Raw genomic sequence first — 20,987 nt, 5'->3', positions numbered from 1 at the left:
AACAGTTAGGAATGACAACGGGGCGTGGACGGTGAGTATACTACCCGTCCCCATCCCCACTAGAAAATTAAAAATAGTCCACATCCCTATCCTTGCGGAGAATTAGGTGGGAACAGGGAATCCCATTCTCGGTCAATTCTAATTAGACAAAATCTTTAAAAAAAAATAGTATAATTTTTAATTTTAAAAATTAAAAACCTAATTCTTAACTTTTTTTAAAAAAAATTCTGATTGGTGCAGAAAAACAATGCCACTAACCACATCGTTACTGTAAAATTACCAAACAACATCGTATTGGAACCATGTCCACCTTGCAAGATAGACATGATTTCACGGCATAACAATTGCATTGACCATTGTCCACACAACTCTATACACCATAGTCGACCACAATCATTAGCCCAAACTAGTAAAGCGTAATGATTATATATATCTTCAACTAGGGTCCACGATATAATTTGCCAATAAAGCATGCACAATTGCAGGAATGAAGCCCAATAATAGAAAAAGCAATCGTGCACTACGATACATATAGCACTGTGCGTCCCGCGCCTCCCAAAATGATGTTGTTTTGTTAAGTTGTTAAAAAAAGTCTTATGTTTCGAATGCACATAAACTCACAACAGAATACACATAATCTAACATAATACATAATACACATAAACTTTTAACTGAATACACATAATGGGGTTTGGTTAACATAATACACATAAACTCTTAACTGAATACACATAACTTCATAACACAGTACACATAAACTTTTAACTGAATACACATAATGGGGTTTGGTTAACATAATACACATAAACTCTTAACTGAATACACATAAACTCATAATACAATACACATGAAATTTTAACTGAATACATATAATGGGATTTGGTCTGTTCGGACGGACATAGTGACATCAGCAAAAAACGCGCACGTTTTGTGTCTGGACGCACATTGCGATGTGCGCCGTGATGCACGATATAAATTGCCTAGAAAAAGACTAGTTTTATGCATTTAGTAAAGATTAATATTATCCGTACCTAATTGTAATTTATATTCAATTGTTAATTCATTTTACTTGTTCTTCAATCAATAATATCATGATACCTAACTCAAGTTCTATTCTATAAGTGTTCATACATCATTTTTCTTCAGGAAATTGTTAGTATGTCCTACTACATTAAGTATGAAGTTAAAGGAATATTCAGCTAGTATTGTATATATAGGTTGGAGTTGAGTATGAACAGGCTGACTTCATGTTCTTAAAAGTTATCTATTAATTTTTTTTTTAATTTGAATCAATTAACTATAAATAATCTAGACTAATTTATCTTTTTATGATCATTTATCATTTAGACTTACAATGTAAACTTTACCCAATTTTTACTTTCAAATAATGACGACTATGAGCTTTCTCTTAAATCAAACGAGTTGAACCGGCTGGCCAAACTTTGGGATAGCGAGAAATGGTCTTAATAAGAGCAGATGCAGTGTCGGCAGCCGTCGTGGATTCCCGTCCGACATCTTCTGCCGATCGAGTACGCTGTGTTCGATCTCCATTTGTTTCACATTGTGTTTGAGGTAGCCGAACATGAATCTTTCTTAGCTAATAAGAATAAGCAAAATCTGTATTAATTATTTGGTCAAACCTTCATCTCCTTACCTAATTTTAATTAATAATTTGTGGACTTTTCATTGGGATTGATTTGGTGTACATGTTGAGAGTATTCTACGAGATAATGTGTACATGTTATAATTAATAAGGGAAGTTGGTGAGGGTCTAGTCAAGTGTTTCAGCAAGGTGGGGGCGTGGGCTGAAGAAATGGCGGCGGCCGGCGGTGGTTGACAGATTGGATGGTGAATTTTTAGTTGCATGCCTTGCTTAGGATGAAGATGGAGAAGGGTAGAATTGGGACAAGAAAGTGATGAAATGTGGTGAATTTGACTTGGAGCATTGAATTGTAGGTGCGTGGAATAGTACTCCGTACATTTTAACTTTTTAATTCATGTACATAGTGTCAAATAAATTCAATGAAAGGAGATTTTCATAAAACTCAACATATTTGTATTAAGAGGTTGAATCTCCATCCCCAAAGGCAGTTGAAGATCAATAGAAGCTTAATTCACTTTTTGATCCAATGTCTTCTTTCATGGTATTCGGTTGCCGCCTACCATACGTTCGACTCTCAGCAATAACATATGAACTAAAATTCCAGAATCGATAAACTATAATTCCATAATCGATGAACTATAATTCCATAATCGATGAACTATAATTCCAGAATCTAATCTATGAACTAAAAATTTCAGAATGAATGAACTAAAATTCCAGAATCTATGAATTAAAATTTCAGAATCGATGAATTACAATTCAAGAATCGATGAACTATAATTCCAGAATCAATGAACTAAAATTCCATAATCTATGAACAACATAATGCTGTTGCGGGGAATCGAACCTGAATTTTTTTTTTTTTTTTAAAGGGAGACGCGCGTTTTTAATAAAACGACGTCGTTTTTTATGGTGCATACGGATGCACAGCATAACGACTCGAGGCTTTATTACATATTTCTGAGCTTGATTATACTATCTATGTGGACAACCGGATACCAGTGGACCATAAGCTTGAGGCTTTATTACAAGGTAGTATCTGCTGTATACTTTCTCTAACTAATGCAGCTATCCTACCACCGGAGTTCGATCCTGTGACCTTTTCTCAAGGGGAGCCACAGAGATGCCATCTAAGCACAAGGTAATTGGTCTAATACTATTTTTTTTTCTTTTCTAATACTTAATACTCTACAATCATCCCGAATTAAGCCTCAAAGTGCTACAAATTAAAGTTGTATATTAATACGCCCAATTCTCACTATAAAGTCAATAATCCACCTCCCTTCATTTAAAATCCATCACTTTAAAAGTGTTTGAAAGTTTATAAAAGTCTTAATTGAATACCCAACTTAATTTAGAACTACTTCTCCACACTAGTCATTCTTAATTAGACTCTTATCTTTTCCTCCTATTGATATTGAGTTTCAGGTTTTATACACTAATAGACTAATATATGAGTCCAACTAATCCGCCTCAGAATTAGTCCACGATGATGACTTTCTTAGCAAATTTGGTCCTTCCGATGTATTTTTCGTTCATTTTTGTCGGAAAATTTTACTCTCCATTTTAACATTGGTAATATTGTCTTTTCCATCTCACAAACTAATGCCATAAATAAATAAATAAATAAATAATTAATTAAACACAACCAGTAGTATGGTGATTGAAATTAAAAGTCACCTAATTCCAATTCCACTTTCAGTTTCACCCTCCTCGCTAAACGCTAAAATTTTTTAGCTGTTTATTTATTTATTTATTTATGTCATTAGTTTATGAGATGGAAAAGACAATTGATGGTTTTTGGGTTTTCGGGCCCAAGGAGGTCCAACACAACCTTTGGCTGGAGGATACACCTTTCAATAAAATGTATGTCTATATTGGAAATAATGCTAATGCTCGGAATCTCTTTGGTATTCTCCCCTCTCCGGGTATTCAATCGCCTGTCCTTCCACAAGAGTGGAGGAGCCTTTATATAGCGACTCCTCCTCTACCGACTTGAAGGCCCTTAATGGCCGTCTTCAAGACTAATTAAGGTATGGAGCCGTTGGACGCCATTACTAGGTCGGCCAACGGCTCTTCCAGGCTTGTAACAGCCTGACCGAGTCCTGCTTTCAATGCCCTAATGGCTCCCTTTTAAACGAGCCTCTTCAATGCTCTCAACGACTCCTTGAACCGAGTCCTTTCCTGGGCTTGGGCCTCGGTCGACTCCTCGTCTCGGCCTAAAGCTCTTACTGGGCTCCTCTTAGCAGCTCTGAACTGGACCCCGTACTTGGGCCTGGGCCGACTCCAGGACTCGGCCCAATTGCTCTTCGGGCTCCTCTCGGCGCTGGCCCACTTCTCCTATCTCGAACCATTTTCTTTGGGCTCCTATCTCTTGGGCCGGGGTCCGTACCCCATCAACTAGTCCCTCACTTTTCCATACCCGGTCCGCTAGCCTGGGTTTGGAAAAGTAGTAACTGTCCATCTCCTTCAATCACCGTGTCCATGCCTTTAATAGCCTTTGGAAATGTCAGGATCATCAGCCATTCTCTCCGGATCCCGCGGGGCCGTTTGGATTCTCCTGTCTAGACTTGGCACCTATAAATGGCTTCCTCCCTTCTTTCTTTCTTTCACAAGTCCATCATGGGTCGTTCTCCTCTGAAAGGAAAACGAATTGACTTTGGGTCTCCTTGGCGTCCGCTTCCTTCCAAGCGGACTCGGCCTTAAAGGGAACACAAAAAGAAGACTCCTCGCCCGGCTTCTCAGAGGTCTCCTGTCGGCGCTACTCCTTCAGCTCCTCAGCCGCCGACTCCTCCTCGTCGTGAGGTCGCTCCATCCTCACACCATCCGCCTACTCCCACAACTGCCCGAGTGACTTCTCAAGACGGGTCCTTTGTTGAAGTGGCGGTTCCAGAGCAACTTACTTTCAGAATGACCTTCTCAATCCCGCTGGACGACCTGGACGGGCCAGTTACGGGCCTAATGAATGATGAGGATTACGCCCGCTACCTGGAGGCGTATCCGGATGATGAGGAACCAATTGCGCCACCGCTCATGCCAGCTTTCTGGGACTCGTTCTGTCCATCCCCACCTGGACCATCGGGGGGATTCTTTGGGAGCGACTCTTCCTCGCCCGGCGAGTGATCATATGTACCGGAGTCGGCCATAGTTCGGAGGAATCTTTTTTAGGAGCTTTTTCATATTCCTTATTGTAATAAGCTCTTTGCTACTTGTACCCTCCTTTTTTATAATAAAAAATGCTATTTTCGCCTTGCCTTATGTTTTGTCGTGTACCTCTCCGGATGACTGGTCAAGGAATCGGTCACATCATCAGGCCTTTTTCAGTCTGACCCCTGCAAGATTCCCCGTATCTCGGGCGAATCTAATCTTCTCTGCGTGACGTGCGAATCTTGTTCTTCCTGGGTGGATTCGATGGAACTAATCTCTGACAGAGATTCGCGTCATCCGTCTAATCTGGCTCAGTTATGTCAGTTATAATCTCCTCCGTAATTATTGCCTAGATATTCGCCTTCACTGGGCTATATAAGGACCCTTCATAGTTGATGCAAATCGCAACCCTCTTCATTTTGCGAAAGCACGGCGCTATGAGTTACAGAGATGGTGATCGCCGCTGGTCCATTCGCAACAAGGAGCATGCTCGACTGGAGCAGTTGAGGCAGAAGAGGCTGGCTAATGGGGGTCGTTTGGTGGGCAACTCGGCTTCAGACCCCATTGTGGTGCCCCCAAACATGCTGGACCTGATGTGTAAGGAGCCTATCGATGTGGAGATGGAGCCTGTGGTGGAAGATCCAGAACCAATGGTGGAAGAGAAATGGGAAGCTCCTCCCCTCTTTGGCGTCGCCATGTCGCCGAGCGCTCTGGAGAGGCCCTTGCAAATGATCGATGACGGGAAGCCAGCCGTGTATCTGGACGAAATGCCGGAGCCTGAGCCGAGTCCGTTGCCTTTCCGCTCTCAGTACTTCCTGGAAGGCCCTCCGACTGCTCGCCCATCGACAGAGAAAGAAGCCAAGCCTTAACTCGTTTTTCTCTTGTAACTTGTATCGGCCGAGTTCTGGGCCTTGTAATCTTCGTGCTTATTAAATAAACTGTGTGGTTCTTGGCTTGTCTTCTGCTTTTTATTCGTTCTTTGACCGACTCCTAGCTCAGTCTTGCGAGACTTGTTCTCACCAAGGGATCGTTAAATCCGGCTGCCCGACCTCGTTCTGAGAATGCCTGTTGACCGACTTCTGGTCCCTGTGACCGATTCCTGTTCTTTTCTCGGCGAGACCTCCATGGCAAGGGAGTCGCCGAGTCCGGCTGCCGACCTCATGGCTAAAGTCTCTTCACGAACTTGTCTAACATAGTCTGTTGGGCCGGGTTCTACCGGGTCTTTCTAGAAGCTTCTGGTTCATACCCGGTGGGCCCAGAGGCCGTGGCCTACGATGGGCTTCCGGCTTAGCAGGCCGGGTCACTGACGCCCGACCCTAACTTACGGCAGACGCGCCGTTCACAGGCTAACCCTAGGCCTGAACCGTCGCCCCGCCTTTTGAGGCATTAAATGCGACGTCCCTTCACATCCCGTCACCTCCACTTCCTCCAACGAGAAGGTGGCACGTGGCCGTCCTTTGGAATTCCTCCCCCTTTAAATAGCCACTTCGTCTCTCTTTCCCTTCTCTTCTCCAGTCTTTCCTTTCAACCTCAACTTCGAGCTTCTCTGGCCACTCTGCATTTTCTCCGATCTCTCATCTGACTTAGGTAATGTCTTCCTCTTCTCATTCTTCTTCTTCTCGTTGTCGCTCGGTCGATAACCCAGCGGCGACCTCCCCGTCTTCTTCTTCTCCTTCTTCGTCTTCTTCTTCTCCTCCCCGTCGCATGGAACTTCCGGCAGACGTTCCATCGACGTCTTCTCTTCCTCCGACCCCCTCTTCCTCGGGGGCGGTTACTCCGATGAGCCCCACTCCTCTAACGACGATGGCAGCTCTGTCGAGCGGCGCCGGACGGCCGCGAGGCAAGTTCGATTTGATTGTCCGGCCTTCCGGGTCACCGTCCGTCGTTACTGCGACGGACCTGGAAATGGCCCAATTTCTCCTTGGGCCTTCGGCCGTAGTTCTCGCTCCTGAAGGCCGGCAAATTTACGACCCGCCTGAGGGTTGCGTGGGCATTCATTTGCACTCGGTTGCCTTTGCCTTCCGAGTTCCTCCGTTTCCTTTCCTCTCCCTTTTCTATCGTCATTACAACGTAGTTCCGGGCCAACTGGTGCCCAATTCTCACCGACTTCTCACCTGCTTCATAAACCTCTGCCACTGGTGGTTGTGTGAGCCGGATTTAGACCTGTTCTGGTATCTTTTTACCGTGAACAAGGTCGGCTCGCACTCGCCGGGTTTCGTCCAAGTTGCCGCTCGTCCGGGGCGACAGCTTTTCGAGGGGTTGTCCGACTCCATCAAGGACTAGAAACTCCTCTATTTCTTCGTCCGACCTGCTTTCTCCTCTTTCACCTTTCCGACCCTGTGGCCGGCTGCTCTATTCAAGCCTTGCTCTCGGCGTGCCGTCTTTACTAACGATGCGGTCCAGGGCGGCAAGTTCTTGAAGGGCTTTGGACCGTACTCCGTCAAGTACTGGTCCCGAGTCAGGGCCATGGCCAAGCGTGGCTTGCTGCCGGAGGGTGCGGCCACCGTAGGTAGTTTTCATTGCCAGTGATGGTTTTTGGGTTTTCGGGCCCAAGGAGGTCCAACACAACCTTTGGCTGGAGGATACACCTTTCAATAAAATGTATGTCTATATTGGAAATAATGCTAATGCTCGGAATCTCTTTGGTATTCTCCCCTCTCCGGGTATTCAATCGCCTGTCCTTCCACAAGAGTGGAGGAGCCTTTATATAGCGGCTCCTCCTCTACCGACTTGAAGGCCCTTAATGGCCGTCTTCAAAACTAATTAAGGTATGGAGCCGTTGGACGCCATTACTAGGTCGGCCAACGGCTCTTCCAGGCTTGTAACAGCCTGACCGAGTCCTGCTTTCAATGCCCTAATGGCTCCCTTTTAAACGAGCCTCTTCAATGCTCTCAACGACTCCTTGAACCGAGTCCTTTCCTGGGCTTGGGCCTCGGTCGACTCCTCGTCTCGGCCTAAAGCTCTTACTGGGCTCCTCTTAGCAGCTCTGAACTGGACCCCGTACTTGGGCCTGGGCCGACTCCAGGACTCGGCCCAATTGCTCTTCGGGCTCCTCTCGGCGTTGGCCCACTTCTCCTATCTCGAACCATTTTCTTTGAGCCCCTATCTCTTGGGCCGGGGTCCCTACCCCATCAACAATATTACCCATGTCAAAATGGAGAGTAAAATTTTTCGACAAAAATTGAACGGAAAATACACCGGAAAAACCAAATTTGCTAAGAAATTCATAGTTATGGACTAATTCTATAAGTTTTAAAAGTCGTGGATCAAAATTGTTAATGACACTATAATAGTGAAACCAAAAGTGCAAAAAACTCTACATGCATAGACACAATGACTAATCCATTGAAAATATAATCCATTCATTATTATGTGCTGCTCTACAAATCTCTCGTAACTCCTTTAAGGCCATAACATGCATGTATACAAACTTGACGCCCCATAACGTCTTATCTTTAGAGGACGTTTGGTACTTTTCCATCAATTGAATTCTCAACAAAATGTTTTCAAGAAATATATTTGATGGGGATAACTTTACTAAAAAAATTAATTAGCATGTTTAGTGTTATCCTATAAACATAACAATTAAATTACTGGAAAATTAATTAACACGTTTGGTTCGTTTAAACTTTTCAAGAATTTTTTTTATAAGAGATTTTTAACATGACAATATGACACAAAAATAAATAAATTCGTTGATATCATGGAAAATGATTCTCAGAAAAGTACTATATTACAATGTAGTATCTATTCATAACTATTTTTTCAACCTACTGAAGCATAAAGAGTCAATAACACCTCCACGAGACTTGAACTCACAATCTCCCATTTAGGAGTCCAACTTAGATGTCATTAGACCACAAGGTCTTGGCATATTGATTATTTGTAAACAAATCAATTATTTCGATCACCACTAAAAATTACCTTTTCATCTTTTCTTCATTCACTAAATTTCCCAAAGATAGTATTTGCATAGGCCGGCTCCCGGCTATATAATCTTTGAAATTTAGTATGATATAATTATTATGTTACACTGTATTATGCAAAAGTCATTTTCCCAAAAGACAATTTTTACCTAGGCCGGTTATATAAGGTCTGATTATTTTACTGAGTAGTAGAATGGTACTTTTGTTCTAGAACACATTGAAATTAAAGATAATGAAAGTGACTAATTTCATTTCTCCAATATCCTTATATGGTTTGTTGGTATTAGCTTAACCACTTAAACCTTATGCAAGCCGGGCGGATCTAAATTTTTTTTTGAGTGAGGACAAAATTAAAATAATTTAAAACGTGATAAAAATATTTATGAAAAAATATGAAACGTTAGTAATTAAATAAAAATAATTTTAATACAAAATATAATGCCTACGACAAATTATGAGATAATATTTTTTTACGTTCTCAACTAAGTAGAAATACGAAATTTAAATATCAATTACAAATTAACCTTCATTATAAATCTCAAAATTTTATATCAATCATAAACTAATACATATTATAATTTTAACAAATGCACAATTCTTAATTCACAGTTCGATTGTCAATCAACTATATATGAATAAACCTCACAAAGTGATTCACAATTCATAATTACTATTAAACAATTAATCAATTATGAACAAATCTTACATATTAATTTTACAAATTTAACCGAGGGTATATGAAGTTTGTGATTGGTTTTATGATTTTGACGTTGAAAAGTGCATCTCATTTATCAGTTATTACACATGTGTGCTCTTACTCTCATTATCTCAAATCTTTGTAGCTAGCCCACCGTTCACATGGGACAAAACCAATGTGCCGACTATCTTGCTAACATGGGACAAAACAACCAGTGGGGAACATCGATTCTAACTCACCCTCCTGACGGCGTGAGAGACACTCTAAAGCTAGATGCTCTAAACATCACTACGAGAAGAGTTTATTAGTTTTTCCTGGGACCTTTCGGTCCCTTTGTGCACCAAAAAAAAATAGAATATTATTGGCATGAAGTTGTGATTTTTTGAAACGTGTGGGCACAATTGAAGGCAGGGGCAAAAGCAATGACAGATAATTGAAATTATTTGAGTGATAAATAAAAAATTTTATGAATATTATTAAAATTATGACCGTTTATTCTTATTTTAACATTTATGAGTTTTGACATTCAATCCATAAATATGATAAATTTAAGACCGAGTTAAAAAAAAAAAAAAAAAATATTATTATTCCTTGCTGTAAATATATACTCCGGCAGGTTTGAACTCAAAGGTACAATTATTATTCTCTTATATTTTAAAAGAAGAAGAGTAGTATATATAGATAGGAAACTTGTTCCACTTCCTTGATCCAACGTTTCCAAACCCTGTAATAATATAATCCTTTCTCCATTAATGATACTCAGAATGCTAGATCTCCACCATTCTCTCATCTTCCCTCTCTTCATCATTCTTCTGCTCTTCTCCCCTCCTTCATGTGCTGATATAGGGACTACAAGCCAGTATAGCCCACCTTACACTCGTAAGTTAATCGGATTATATTATTCTTTTTAGACATCTCCAAATATCAAAGTGTTCTTAGGGAATTCATCGCCGGTCATGTCGCCGGCGCCGTCATTTGAAGAAACTGCAGTGCTCATCAGATTAAAACATGCAAAGCATACATTAGCATGGAATAGTATCGGACTTCTGTCCAAAGTGGACAGATTCCTTGCAAGCACCGACATTTGGCATGTCTACGGAGTCATTAAGTTATCGTGATTTACATAATTCCAAATGTACTATTGAGCTGGAGTGTGCCCATTGAATCGTGATTTACATCCTTTTAAATACTCTGACAAGGCAGAGTGTACCTGGGAGATCCTTGAGGTTTGGAATTCAACCTTTTTGGTAGAAGTATTGGAATTCTGATCAAGTCAAGACAGCCACAGTGTAGGAGTTATACTAATGTAGTAGGCTCTGGCCTTCTGAGTACCAGACACTGATTTTCTATTTAACTAGCTGCTAAGTCATTGTAATTTATCACCTCCACAAATTTTGTGGAGTCTAAGTGTGGCCCTAGAAATAAAAGATTTTGCTTTTTGTGGATAAGTATTGGTCTGATTTTTTTTTTTTTCTGTTTTTTGATTAATGTGCAGCGACGGCTTGTTTTGGAAGCGGGGCGGCGCAGTTTCCGTCGAGCAACTATTTCGCGGCGGCCGGCGACGGCATTTGGGACAACGGGGCATCTTGTGGGAGGCAGTACTTGGTGAGCTGCATAAGCTCCGTTTTGCCCAAAGCTTGTAAGGCGGGTCAGACCATTCAGATTCGGATCGTGGATCGGGCGCAATCGTCGGTTTCCAAGTCAACTCGGCCGGGAACCACCATGGTTCTTTCTAACGCTGCCTTCGCCGCCATCGCCGACCCCTCGGCCCCGTCGTTAAATATAGAATTTCAACAGTAAGTGCTCCTCCCGTCGTCGATCTCATTGTTTGGTCAACGGCTCATTTCAGTTAGTTTAATTAGTTTATCTGTCGCCGAATTTTTACATTGTATTTTTTATTATTTATTTAAAGTGTTCAAATTTTAAGTTTTTAGTCAACTGGTGGATGGGGAATCTTCTTCTTATTATTATTATTATCCAAAATATTAAATATTTGAAGAAGGGGAAATGATATTTTTGATATGTTCATAACTACTTTCGTAACCTACCCCTTTCACTGGAGATCAATCTATAGCCACCTACTTTTTTAGTTAGAAATTGAAGTATAAAATATTTATGAAATAGAAAGATTCTTGAATTTTTTTAGCTGGGAATAAAGTGAATCAACAAAAACATTAAATTTCGCCAATTTAGGTTTACATATTTTAGCATTAATAGTTAACAATTTCAATTATGTGGAACTAAAAACACCCCTTAGGCGAAATATTGAGAGACTACTTTTACACTACTTCTTATAACTTAGGAATTTATTCTACCTCACAAGTATAACACTATAACTTATGATTCAAAATGTTATTTCCCCCTTCCAAGAATAATACCATATATGTTAACATTTATTTCTTAAAAGAGTAAATACCAATTTTAGTCCCACGAGTATTAGTCAAATGACGGTTTTAGTCCACATATTTAATTCCTACCAATATTCATCCACGACTATTGTTTTTGTACCGATTTTAATCCACGACTATTGTTTTTGTACCGATTTTAATCCACGACTATTATTTTAGTACCAAAATTCATCACGTTGATCACCCAGCTATTTAAAACATCCCGAAATCTAAAAATTTTAAGGGCATTTTCGTCCTTTTTAACTTAATATTCCAATTTGAGCATAAATAAATGAATTTAAGCCCAAAGATTGATCCCAATTCGCTGTTCTCCTCCTCATCCTACATTAATTTGAGGAGGAAAACTGCGAATTAGGATAGATCTTATGGCTTAAATCCCTTTATTCATGCTCAAATATGAATCCTAATTTGAAAAACACGAAACTACCCTTAATAATTTCATATTCCGGCATGTCTTAAACGAAGGGGTGACCGGCGTGATGAATTTTGGCACTAAAGCAATAGTTGTGGATGAAAATTGGTACTAAAACAATAGTCGTGGATGAAAATTGGTATGAATTAAACATGTGGACCAAAATTGTCATTTTGTTAATACTCGTGGGACCAAAATTGGTATTTGCTCTTTCTTAAAAATAGCATCACTATTTTGAATAATGTACATTATATATACTCACAAATTTACACGCACTAACATTATACCATTTAATTAATTATTAATGAATTCTACAAATTATAAACACTTGCATGACTAATGAATATAGAAAGTTGTGAAGTCATGTCTACAATATACATGTAAATAATATATTTTTGTTAAATATAAATATTTTATATTGAAACGGGCTGGGATTTGCTCAATACATGTTCTTGTATAGTTGCAGGGTTTTTTTTGTGATCCAAAATTAAAATGTCAACGTAATATTGAAGTTCTAGTAACATTTGCTTACATAATGGATAAGCAAAGCATGAAATCATGCATGATTAATGCATGGATGTAGAACCTATCAAACTTTGCCATTTTCTAATATGACTTAATTTCTTAGTTGACATTTTATCATTTTGATAATAACAAAGTTTATTATTTCCAGGGTGTAATAAGAGAGTGGACCTTCCATATGGACCATATGCCATGCTAGTCTCGGTCTCATCTGCCGCTCGCCACATTTGCAATTCATTGAAGAAATCGACTTTTGGCTTTATTCTTAATTTGTTTTTATTTTTGTACTTTACATATTATTATAATATATTTTTATACTTTGTTGTATCGCGTAAAATGGCCAAATGGGTAGAGTTGAATCAGTTGTGTAATTTTCTAGAATGGAAATTTTGAATTATGTGCCGTCATGCATGTGATAACTTCTTAATAGATTTTTTTTTTTAAACAACTTCTTAATAGATTAGTCATTGACTTATTATATAGATGCATGTGATAACTTCTTAATCAATACATAATTTTAAAACCGTTGTAATATGGCAAGAAATTGATTGGGTGAAGGATGAAGTAACTTGATTTGCTCCTAGTTATATATAGGTGTCAAAGTGGGCCTACAAATTAGCCCTAAATCATCTCGTGAAGGGACGGATGAGTATGGCAAATTATTGTGTGGACCATGGTTTACACAATGTTATGTAAACCATAAAAAAAGTATATTTTTAATATATTAAATGTACATTATTTTTGTACTGAATGTACATTATACAATATAATGTACACCCAGAACAAAAATAATGTGCATCCCCTGAATATAATGTACATTATTTTTATACTGAATGTACATTATTTTTGTACTAAATGTACATTATTTTATAGTAGACAAAATATGGTCCACACAACTTGTGTGGACCATGGTCTACACAATAATGATTGGATTAGTAGAGCTTATAATTTTTAAATTGCGGAGATGAAGGCTTTGTGAACTTGGTCCGCGCGGATTGGTGGACTACTATACGCGAGTTAGCCCGTGATCTGCGTGGATCACGAGGGATCCTGAGCCCGCATAAGATGGGCTAGAATTGCATAATCCTAGCTTACGACTTTCGAGGGTTAACCTGTCAAAAAAAGTCCTCGGTTGGGCTGGCCTAATGGGGTAGGCCGCCGACCCGCATTAACACCCCTACTCCTAGTGATTTGTGAGTTTAAATATATTCAGTATTAGAAATGAAAATAATACTTCGACTAGAAAGTTCTACTCCTTACTTTTACTCACTCACACAAAAATTTGATGTTAACACTTTACTTGTGACCCATGGAATGAAGATAACATATCATATCTTGCCACGTAGTGAGTAAAAGTGAGGGAGTAGAGAATGAGAATCCATGTAGTAAAACTCATTAGAAAATGTGAATCTCTTATATGCCGATAGTCATTATTCAAAAATGTATATTGAGAAATTTAATCATGTGTAATAGTTCTCAAATCACATAGAAAAAATAAATTATATTAGGAAGATTTTATGAAACGAGCTTGATCAAGAGGGGTGTTGACAAGGATAGTGATCTTGACCGAAAGTTTGAATTCGGATAAACTCAACACTATTGGATAACTAGAGGTACGTAATTCATCCTATATTTTAAAGAACCAAATGACTCAAATGTTGGAAGTGACGAATACTGAATGACATTTACAGGGCGTTTGGTTGGAAGGAAGGAATTAAAGAGAAAAAGAATTGTAATTCGGCAGGAAAAGAATAAGGTGGATGTGAATAAAGTATGAATTACTATACAATTACAGTATTTGGTAAGGAGAAATAATGGAAATGAGAGAAGTGATATAAAAACTAAAATACCCTTATGTAATAATACTAATAAGGAATAAGGGTCAAATAGGCCATCGAACTGCACTCAATAATGCAATTAGGCCACCGAACTTCAAAAAGTTACAATTGGGTCCCTGAACTAACGAATTCTATTCAATTAGTCTAATTTGTAGGTTTCCAAGTTGTTAGCAGGTTACCCCTTTTCAAAAAAAAAATAATTATTATTATTTAAAATAATTATTTAATATTAATAATTTAAAAAAAAAAAAAAACAGATTGACACGCCGGAGATGAAGAAGGTTTGTTCGTCTCCGGCCATGGAGACGGAGAAACCTTCTTCGTCTCTGGCTGGAGACGAAGAATATCTTCGTCTCCATAGCCGGAGACGAAGAATATCTTCGTCTCCATGGCCGGAGACGAAGAATATCTTCGTCTCCATGGCCGGAGACGAAGAATATCTTCGTCTCCATGGCCGGAGACGAAGAGACTCTTCGTCTCCGGCCATGGAGACGAAGAGTTTCTTCGTCTCCGGCCATGGAGACGGAGTTAACTTCTTCGTCTCTGGCCGGAGACGAGGGAACCTTCTTCGTCTCCGGCCAGAGACGAAGAAATTAACTCCGTCTCCATGGCCGGAGACGAAGAAGGTTTCTTCGTCTCCGGCAGATACGGTATCTTTTTTTTTTTTTTTTTTTTTTTAATAAATAATTATTTTAAATAATAATTTTTTTAAAAATATTATAAATTAGGGGTGACCTGCTAACAACCTCCAAAACCTACAAATTGGACTAATTGAATAGAATTAGTTAGTTCAGGGAGCTAATTGTTGCTTTTTAAAGTTTGATGGCCTAATTGCATTATTAGATGCAGTTCGATGGCCTATTTGACCCCTATTCCTATTAATAATAGCATTCAAAGGGCAAATATGTCATTTCCTTCCTTTTCCCTTTTCATTGTATGGATGAATTCATTGAATTACAATTTATAGGGGGACCTATGAATTGCAATTCAATGAATTGAGGGAATTGCAATTCCCTTCAACCAGACAATATACTTCATCATTTTATTGAATTACAATTCAATGCCAATGCAATTAATGCCAACCAAACATCCCATAATCTCTAATGATTGGATGTACCAAAATTTATTGGGTCATCATCAAATTTAATAAAACATGAGTATACTAACTTTAACAATTAGAATTCGTCCATAATATATTTTTCTAGAAAGGAAATTTTGAAAAAGTATATATAGCCATAATTATCCATTGACTTATTATAATGTCCGTAATAACTTCTTAACCAATACATAATATTAAAGTCGTAGACTAGTGGCAAAGGAAATTAAATCTCTGATATATGTTGTATGGATTCATTGATTAGTCTGGTGTAGACTCATCGTTATCACAATCTTACCATTCAACGGGGTGCTTAAAAAAAAAAAAACTGTAGTAGTCAGTTAGAGCTCACCTTTAATGCGTCCAACAGACATTGTTGGTGTACGAAACATGCATCAACTTAGGGAGAAGAGCCAAATAGGTCCATGTACTATTGTCAAGTGCTCAATTCTCCCAAACTAAAGTAAAGGCTAATTAACCACACTTACCTACTAAATGTGTTCAATTAACTTTTTTTTTTTGCAGGTAATTGACTTTTTTTTTGCAGGTTACCAATTCAATTATTAAAAAAATAATTTCAAAATAATTTAAAAATTATTAAAAAAAAAAAAAAAGAATAGCCACCGGCTGTATTTTTTTTTAATATTTTATTTTATTTTATTTTATTTATTTATTTTAATAATTAACTAGGTAACTTGTTATTAACCTGTAAAAAAAGTTAATTGAACAAATTTAACTCGTAGATGGATCTATTTGACACTTAATTTAGTTCGTGGTGAAAATTGAGCACTTCGAAGTAGTAGATGGGCCTATTTGACACTTGTACCTTTTTTTATTATTTTTATTTTATCAGTGAGATCTAAAAAACCTCAAACGGTAATTCTTTGTAAATACAACTAATAATTAAAATGAAGTTTATTTTTATTATTTACAAACCTATTTTAAAAAATTTAGTTGGTGGAGAAATAAAATCAAACTGTAATGCCAACTATCATGTAGTGTGATGGCATCTCGGTTACTATTATAAATAAATGATTGTTGGTTTGAACCCCAATACTACTTGTAAAAAAATTATGAGTATTTTTAAAAAAGTAATCGAATTTCAATTTCTTATTTTACCTCATAATGCACTTTTCACCTATTACTTGACTGTTGTTATAAATATTATACTTATTGGACATTATTATCAATGTTGTAACAGTTATGTTGTAACTGATGTACTAATTTCTATTTAGTACATATTTATGCTTACCTTGTATATATATATATCTTGCCATAAGAAACTTCACTCTCCATTCTCTGGTCTTCCTTCTTCTCCGATTCTTACTTGTCTTTTCTTGATTTAACACGTTATCAACACGAATATACATTATTGTTATCTCTATAACTTTCTTTGAGGGAGGTCGCAACATCGAATCCCCAATAATAGAATATTAATTCTTTGAGATAGAGAAAATATATTAAAATCGATATTAATAAAATTGATAGTACTAAAAAATAAAATATATATTATTATCATTTAAAAAAATTAGTGGATTTCTGAACTGAGAAATGGAAGGGGGAAAGAGAAAAGGCAAGGCTGTGGTGGTAGGGGGAAGCATAGCAGGGATATCCTGCGCGCACGCGCTCATCGGAGCAGGCTGGGACGTGGTGGTGCTAGAGAAAACCTCCGCGCCGCCGACCGGCAGTCCCACCGGCGCCGGACTCGGTCTCGACCCTCTGGCCCGGAAACTCATCCAATCTTGGCTCCCTCAGCCCGATCTTCTTCATCTCTCCACTCTGCCACTCACAATCGACCAAGTAAGTCCTGCAAAAACAAAGCTTAAAACTATCATCCGTTTGCTTTCGTTGCTCTTGTTTAACTCTTCTGTAATACCTTTTGGTAAATTGTGTGAATTTATGCATATTTTTTCTAATAAATTCATTTGCTGATTTTAATTTTTAGCACTGTAAATGATGTACTGGTCGAATGAATAAGATTATGGCATGTTTGGTAATATAGTTAGCGGCCAATTTTAGCTTATTTCACTGCTATTAACTGCTTGACTTGATTAAATAATCAATATTAGTGTTTGATTAATTAATTTTTTTGTAATAATTTATTGTTTTAAAATGCTAAAATTCAAAAAACTGCTTTTTCAACAAGCTTTTTGAGAAAGTCATTTTGCATGTAATAAGCTATCAGTTAACAACTAATTTACCAAACACGTTTCTACAATCAGCTAATGCCATCAACAAGTCAAACTCACTAACCCAATCAGCTAACAACTATTTACCAAACACCCCCTATGTGTTTGGACTAATGGTCAAAATGATGGATTATCCAAAATCTTGAACCAATCAGGGTAGAATTGGCCAGAGTCATTTATCCTGCATTCATCATTATAAAGATAAATGTAACTTTCTGGTAATGGTAGCAGTTTGGATGAGTTTATACTATAGGATAATTATTTTAACTAGATGCCAGTCAAACACATATTCTAAGTAGTTGATTACAAAGTATTGTATACAAGATGTGATCTGATTAACTTAGGGGGAAATATTCATTTTAACAATACATCAAAATCTACAATGGTGCCAATCAGGAAGACTAAGGACTTTCTCTTGAAATAATGGTCGCTGGACTAGGGGCATCGTAAGGACTTGACCGAACAAATTCCTCTTGAAATTGATGTTTTTTGACAGAACAAGGCAACAGATGCAGAAAAGAAAATCAGCTGGACATTAACAAGGGATGAAGATTTCAACTTTAGAGCAGCTTATTGGGCTGATCTCTATAGCCTTCTGTATAATGCTCTGCCCCAAAATATTGTCTTCTGGGGTCATTCATTTCTCTCCTTTTCAGTGTCGGATGACAAATCTTATGTCAGTGTCGAAACGAAAGTCCTTAATACTGGGGACACAATCTCCATAGTTGGTGATTTGCTCGTTGCTGCTGATGGCTGTTTATCGTCAATCAGGCGAAGTTTCCTTCCTGACTTCAAACTAAGGTTCGTGTAAGAATCAGAGATGAACTTTCCTTCCGAATTCAAGAAATACGAAACCTTGTGTTTGATAATGTAGTTTCCTGTTAGGTATTCAGGTTATTGTGCATGGAGAGGGGTTCTTGATTTTTCAAATAATGAGAGTTCAGAAGCCATAATCGGCATAAAGACTGCATATCCAGATCTTGGTAGGTGCCTTTACTTTGACATGGGGTCAGGAACTCATAGCGTGCTTTATGAGCTATTGGACAAAAGGATGAACTGGATTTGGTACATTAATCAGCCTGAACCAGAACTTAAGGTAATTTTCACCTCACAAACTTTACTATTAATATTACATGGTGAAGTTAGGATAGATTACTGGTTTGAATCTAACTGAAATTCATTGATCATAAACCGGCATCATCTCCAAATATCTAAATGCAGTCAAATGCTCGGTGATCTTGAGTCTGTTTCTTTTCTCAAGGTTATATAGCAACCTAAATTCTCAAAAATCATGCATTCCTTGTGATTTAAAAATTAGTACACTTGGGGGCAATCCCGTCCAAGTTGGTCAGGCTATTGGCTTGGTAACTATAAGGTTTCAAGTTCGACTCCTATGGGAGCGGCCTATTGGCCTTCTTGGTTTGAGCAGATCAGTTATGGGCAACCTAGGCTAGTTTACCTCTTTGTGGTCTTTTGCCGGCTAGGGTCACAAATTCGGGTTTACCTAGTACACACCGTCGGGTAGTAGCTGCGTGTTTTCCTGATCACCAAAAAAAAAAGTTAGTACACTTGTTTGTTTCTTCTCATTATGTTCTTCTGCACCCACTCCCTACTCCTCCCAAGGGATCGGGACCTGAATCTTTTGGTAAATGTTGGCTAATTTCAATGCTCTATCTTCTTGATTCTTACCACTCTTTGATGATCATATCCAGGGAACTTCAGTTACTATGAAAGTGAGTAATGACATGGTCAGGAACTTGCACAAAGAAGCAGAGAAGGTTTGGTCTCCTGAGTTGGCGAGGCTGATAAGAGAAACAAAGGATCCTTTCTTGAATGTAATATACGATGCTGATCCTTTACAGCAAATTTTCTGGGATAACGTAGTGTTGATTGGGGATGCAGCTCATCCCACGACTCCCCACGGGCTAAGAAGTACAAACATGTCGGTTTTGGATGCTGCAGTTTTAGGTAAATGCGTCGAGAAGTGGGGGTTGGAGAATCTGACTTCCGCGCTTGAGGAGTATCAGTCTATTCGGTTGCCAGTTGCATCGGAGCAAGTTCTACATTCAAGGCGACTAGGCCGCATCAAACAAGGTTTGCCCTTACCTGATCGCCGTACTTTTGATCCAAAAATTGCAACTGCAGATGAATGTGAAGAGCTTCAGCAGAAGATAATGCCTTATTTTAGTTATGTACCTTCACTACTGTCAATGTGAGGTAGCCTCAAGCAGGACTTATGGAGTTCCATGAAATGTTTACCTTAAATGGACATGAAGTATTGAAATGTTTACCTTCAACAATATTTACATTAAATGAACTAAATATTCATTTTAAATGACTTAATGTTACACTTTGCATCTTAGTGTTACTCATTAAGATTAATAAGTTATGGTTGTCAAGGCTTGATCATGTGTTCATGTCCACAATTTATCACTACGGAACAAATCGAGTTGTCCGTATGAGCAGTTATTATAATTATTTATGAAAAAATATGCAATTGTTACCTGAAAGTGCAAAAATCACAAGTAGGTAAACTAGTCTAGATTGTCTATAATTGACCGAATTTAAACTAAAAATGCCAATCCACATGGAATTAAACTCGGAACCTTGTTAGCAAACTAATTATTGTCTGATCTCAGCTAGGATTGCTTCTAATAAGTTAGAGCTAATAGCCTAACACCAATTTTGGTCCCACGAGTATTAGCAAAATGATGGTTTTGGTCCACATGTTTAATTTCTACCAATTTTCATCAACGATTATTGTGTTAGTACCAATTTTTATCCACGACTATTGTTTTAATACCAAAATTCATCATGTCGGTCATTCATTCGTTTTAAGACATGCCGAAATCTAACATTTTAAGTGTATTTTCGTCCTTTTCAACTTAAGATCCCAATTTGGGCATAAATAGTGAGATTTATGCCCTAAGATCGATCCCAATTCGCAGTTCTCATCATCATCTTACCTTAATTTAAGGAGGAGAACTGTGAATTGAGATCGATCTTGGGCTTAAATCCATTTATTCATGCTCAAATTAGGATTTTAATTTGAAAAAAGACGAAATACCCATAATAATTTCATATTTCGACATATCTTAAATGGATGAGTGACCGGTGTGATGAATTTTGGCACTAAAACAATAGTCGTG

The 20,987-nt window shown here is 38.1% G+C and overlaps 2 protein-coding genes across 2 annotated transcripts; both read left to right on the top strand.

Annotated features, from left to right (window-relative positions):
* Window positions 1-10,083: 10,083 nt before the first annotated feature.
* LOC109170935 (EG45-like domain containing protein) lies at window positions 10,084-13,032 on the top strand. Its single transcript, XM_019320068.1, has 3 exons — window positions 10,084-10,252; window positions 10,869-11,169; window positions 12,867-13,032. Exons 1-3 carry the CDS (start codon window positions 10,126-10,128, stop codon window positions 12,871-12,873), a joined length of 435 nt encoding a protein of 144 aa, XP_019175613.1. The 5' UTR covers window positions 10,084-10,125; the 3' UTR covers window positions 12,874-13,032.
* Window positions 13,033-17,183: 4,151 nt separating this feature from the next.
* On the top strand, window positions 17,184-20,193 carry LOC109170934 (6-hydroxynicotinate 3-monooxygenase-like). The gene is made up of 4 exons (XM_019320067.1): window positions 17,184-17,449; window positions 18,335-18,639; window positions 18,724-18,934; window positions 19,551-20,193. Exons 1-4 carry the CDS (start codon window positions 17,201-17,203, stop codon window positions 20,052-20,054), a joined length of 1,269 nt encoding a protein of 422 aa, XP_019175612.1. The 5' UTR covers window positions 17,184-17,200; the 3' UTR covers window positions 20,055-20,193.
* The last annotated feature ends 794 nt before the right edge of the window (window positions 20,194-20,987 follow it).

This window comes from Ipomoea nil, unplaced genomic scaffold (assembly GCF_001879475.1).
Source record: "Ipomoea nil cultivar Tokyo-kokei standard unplaced genomic scaffold, Asagao_1.1 scaffold3384, whole genome shotgun sequence".
Taxonomy (NCBI): Eukaryota; Viridiplantae; Streptophyta; class Magnoliopsida; order Solanales; family Convolvulaceae; genus Ipomoea; species Ipomoea nil.
The sequence above is the reverse complement of the archived record's forward strand: the minus strand, read 5'-3'. Positions and strand labels throughout refer to the sequence as shown.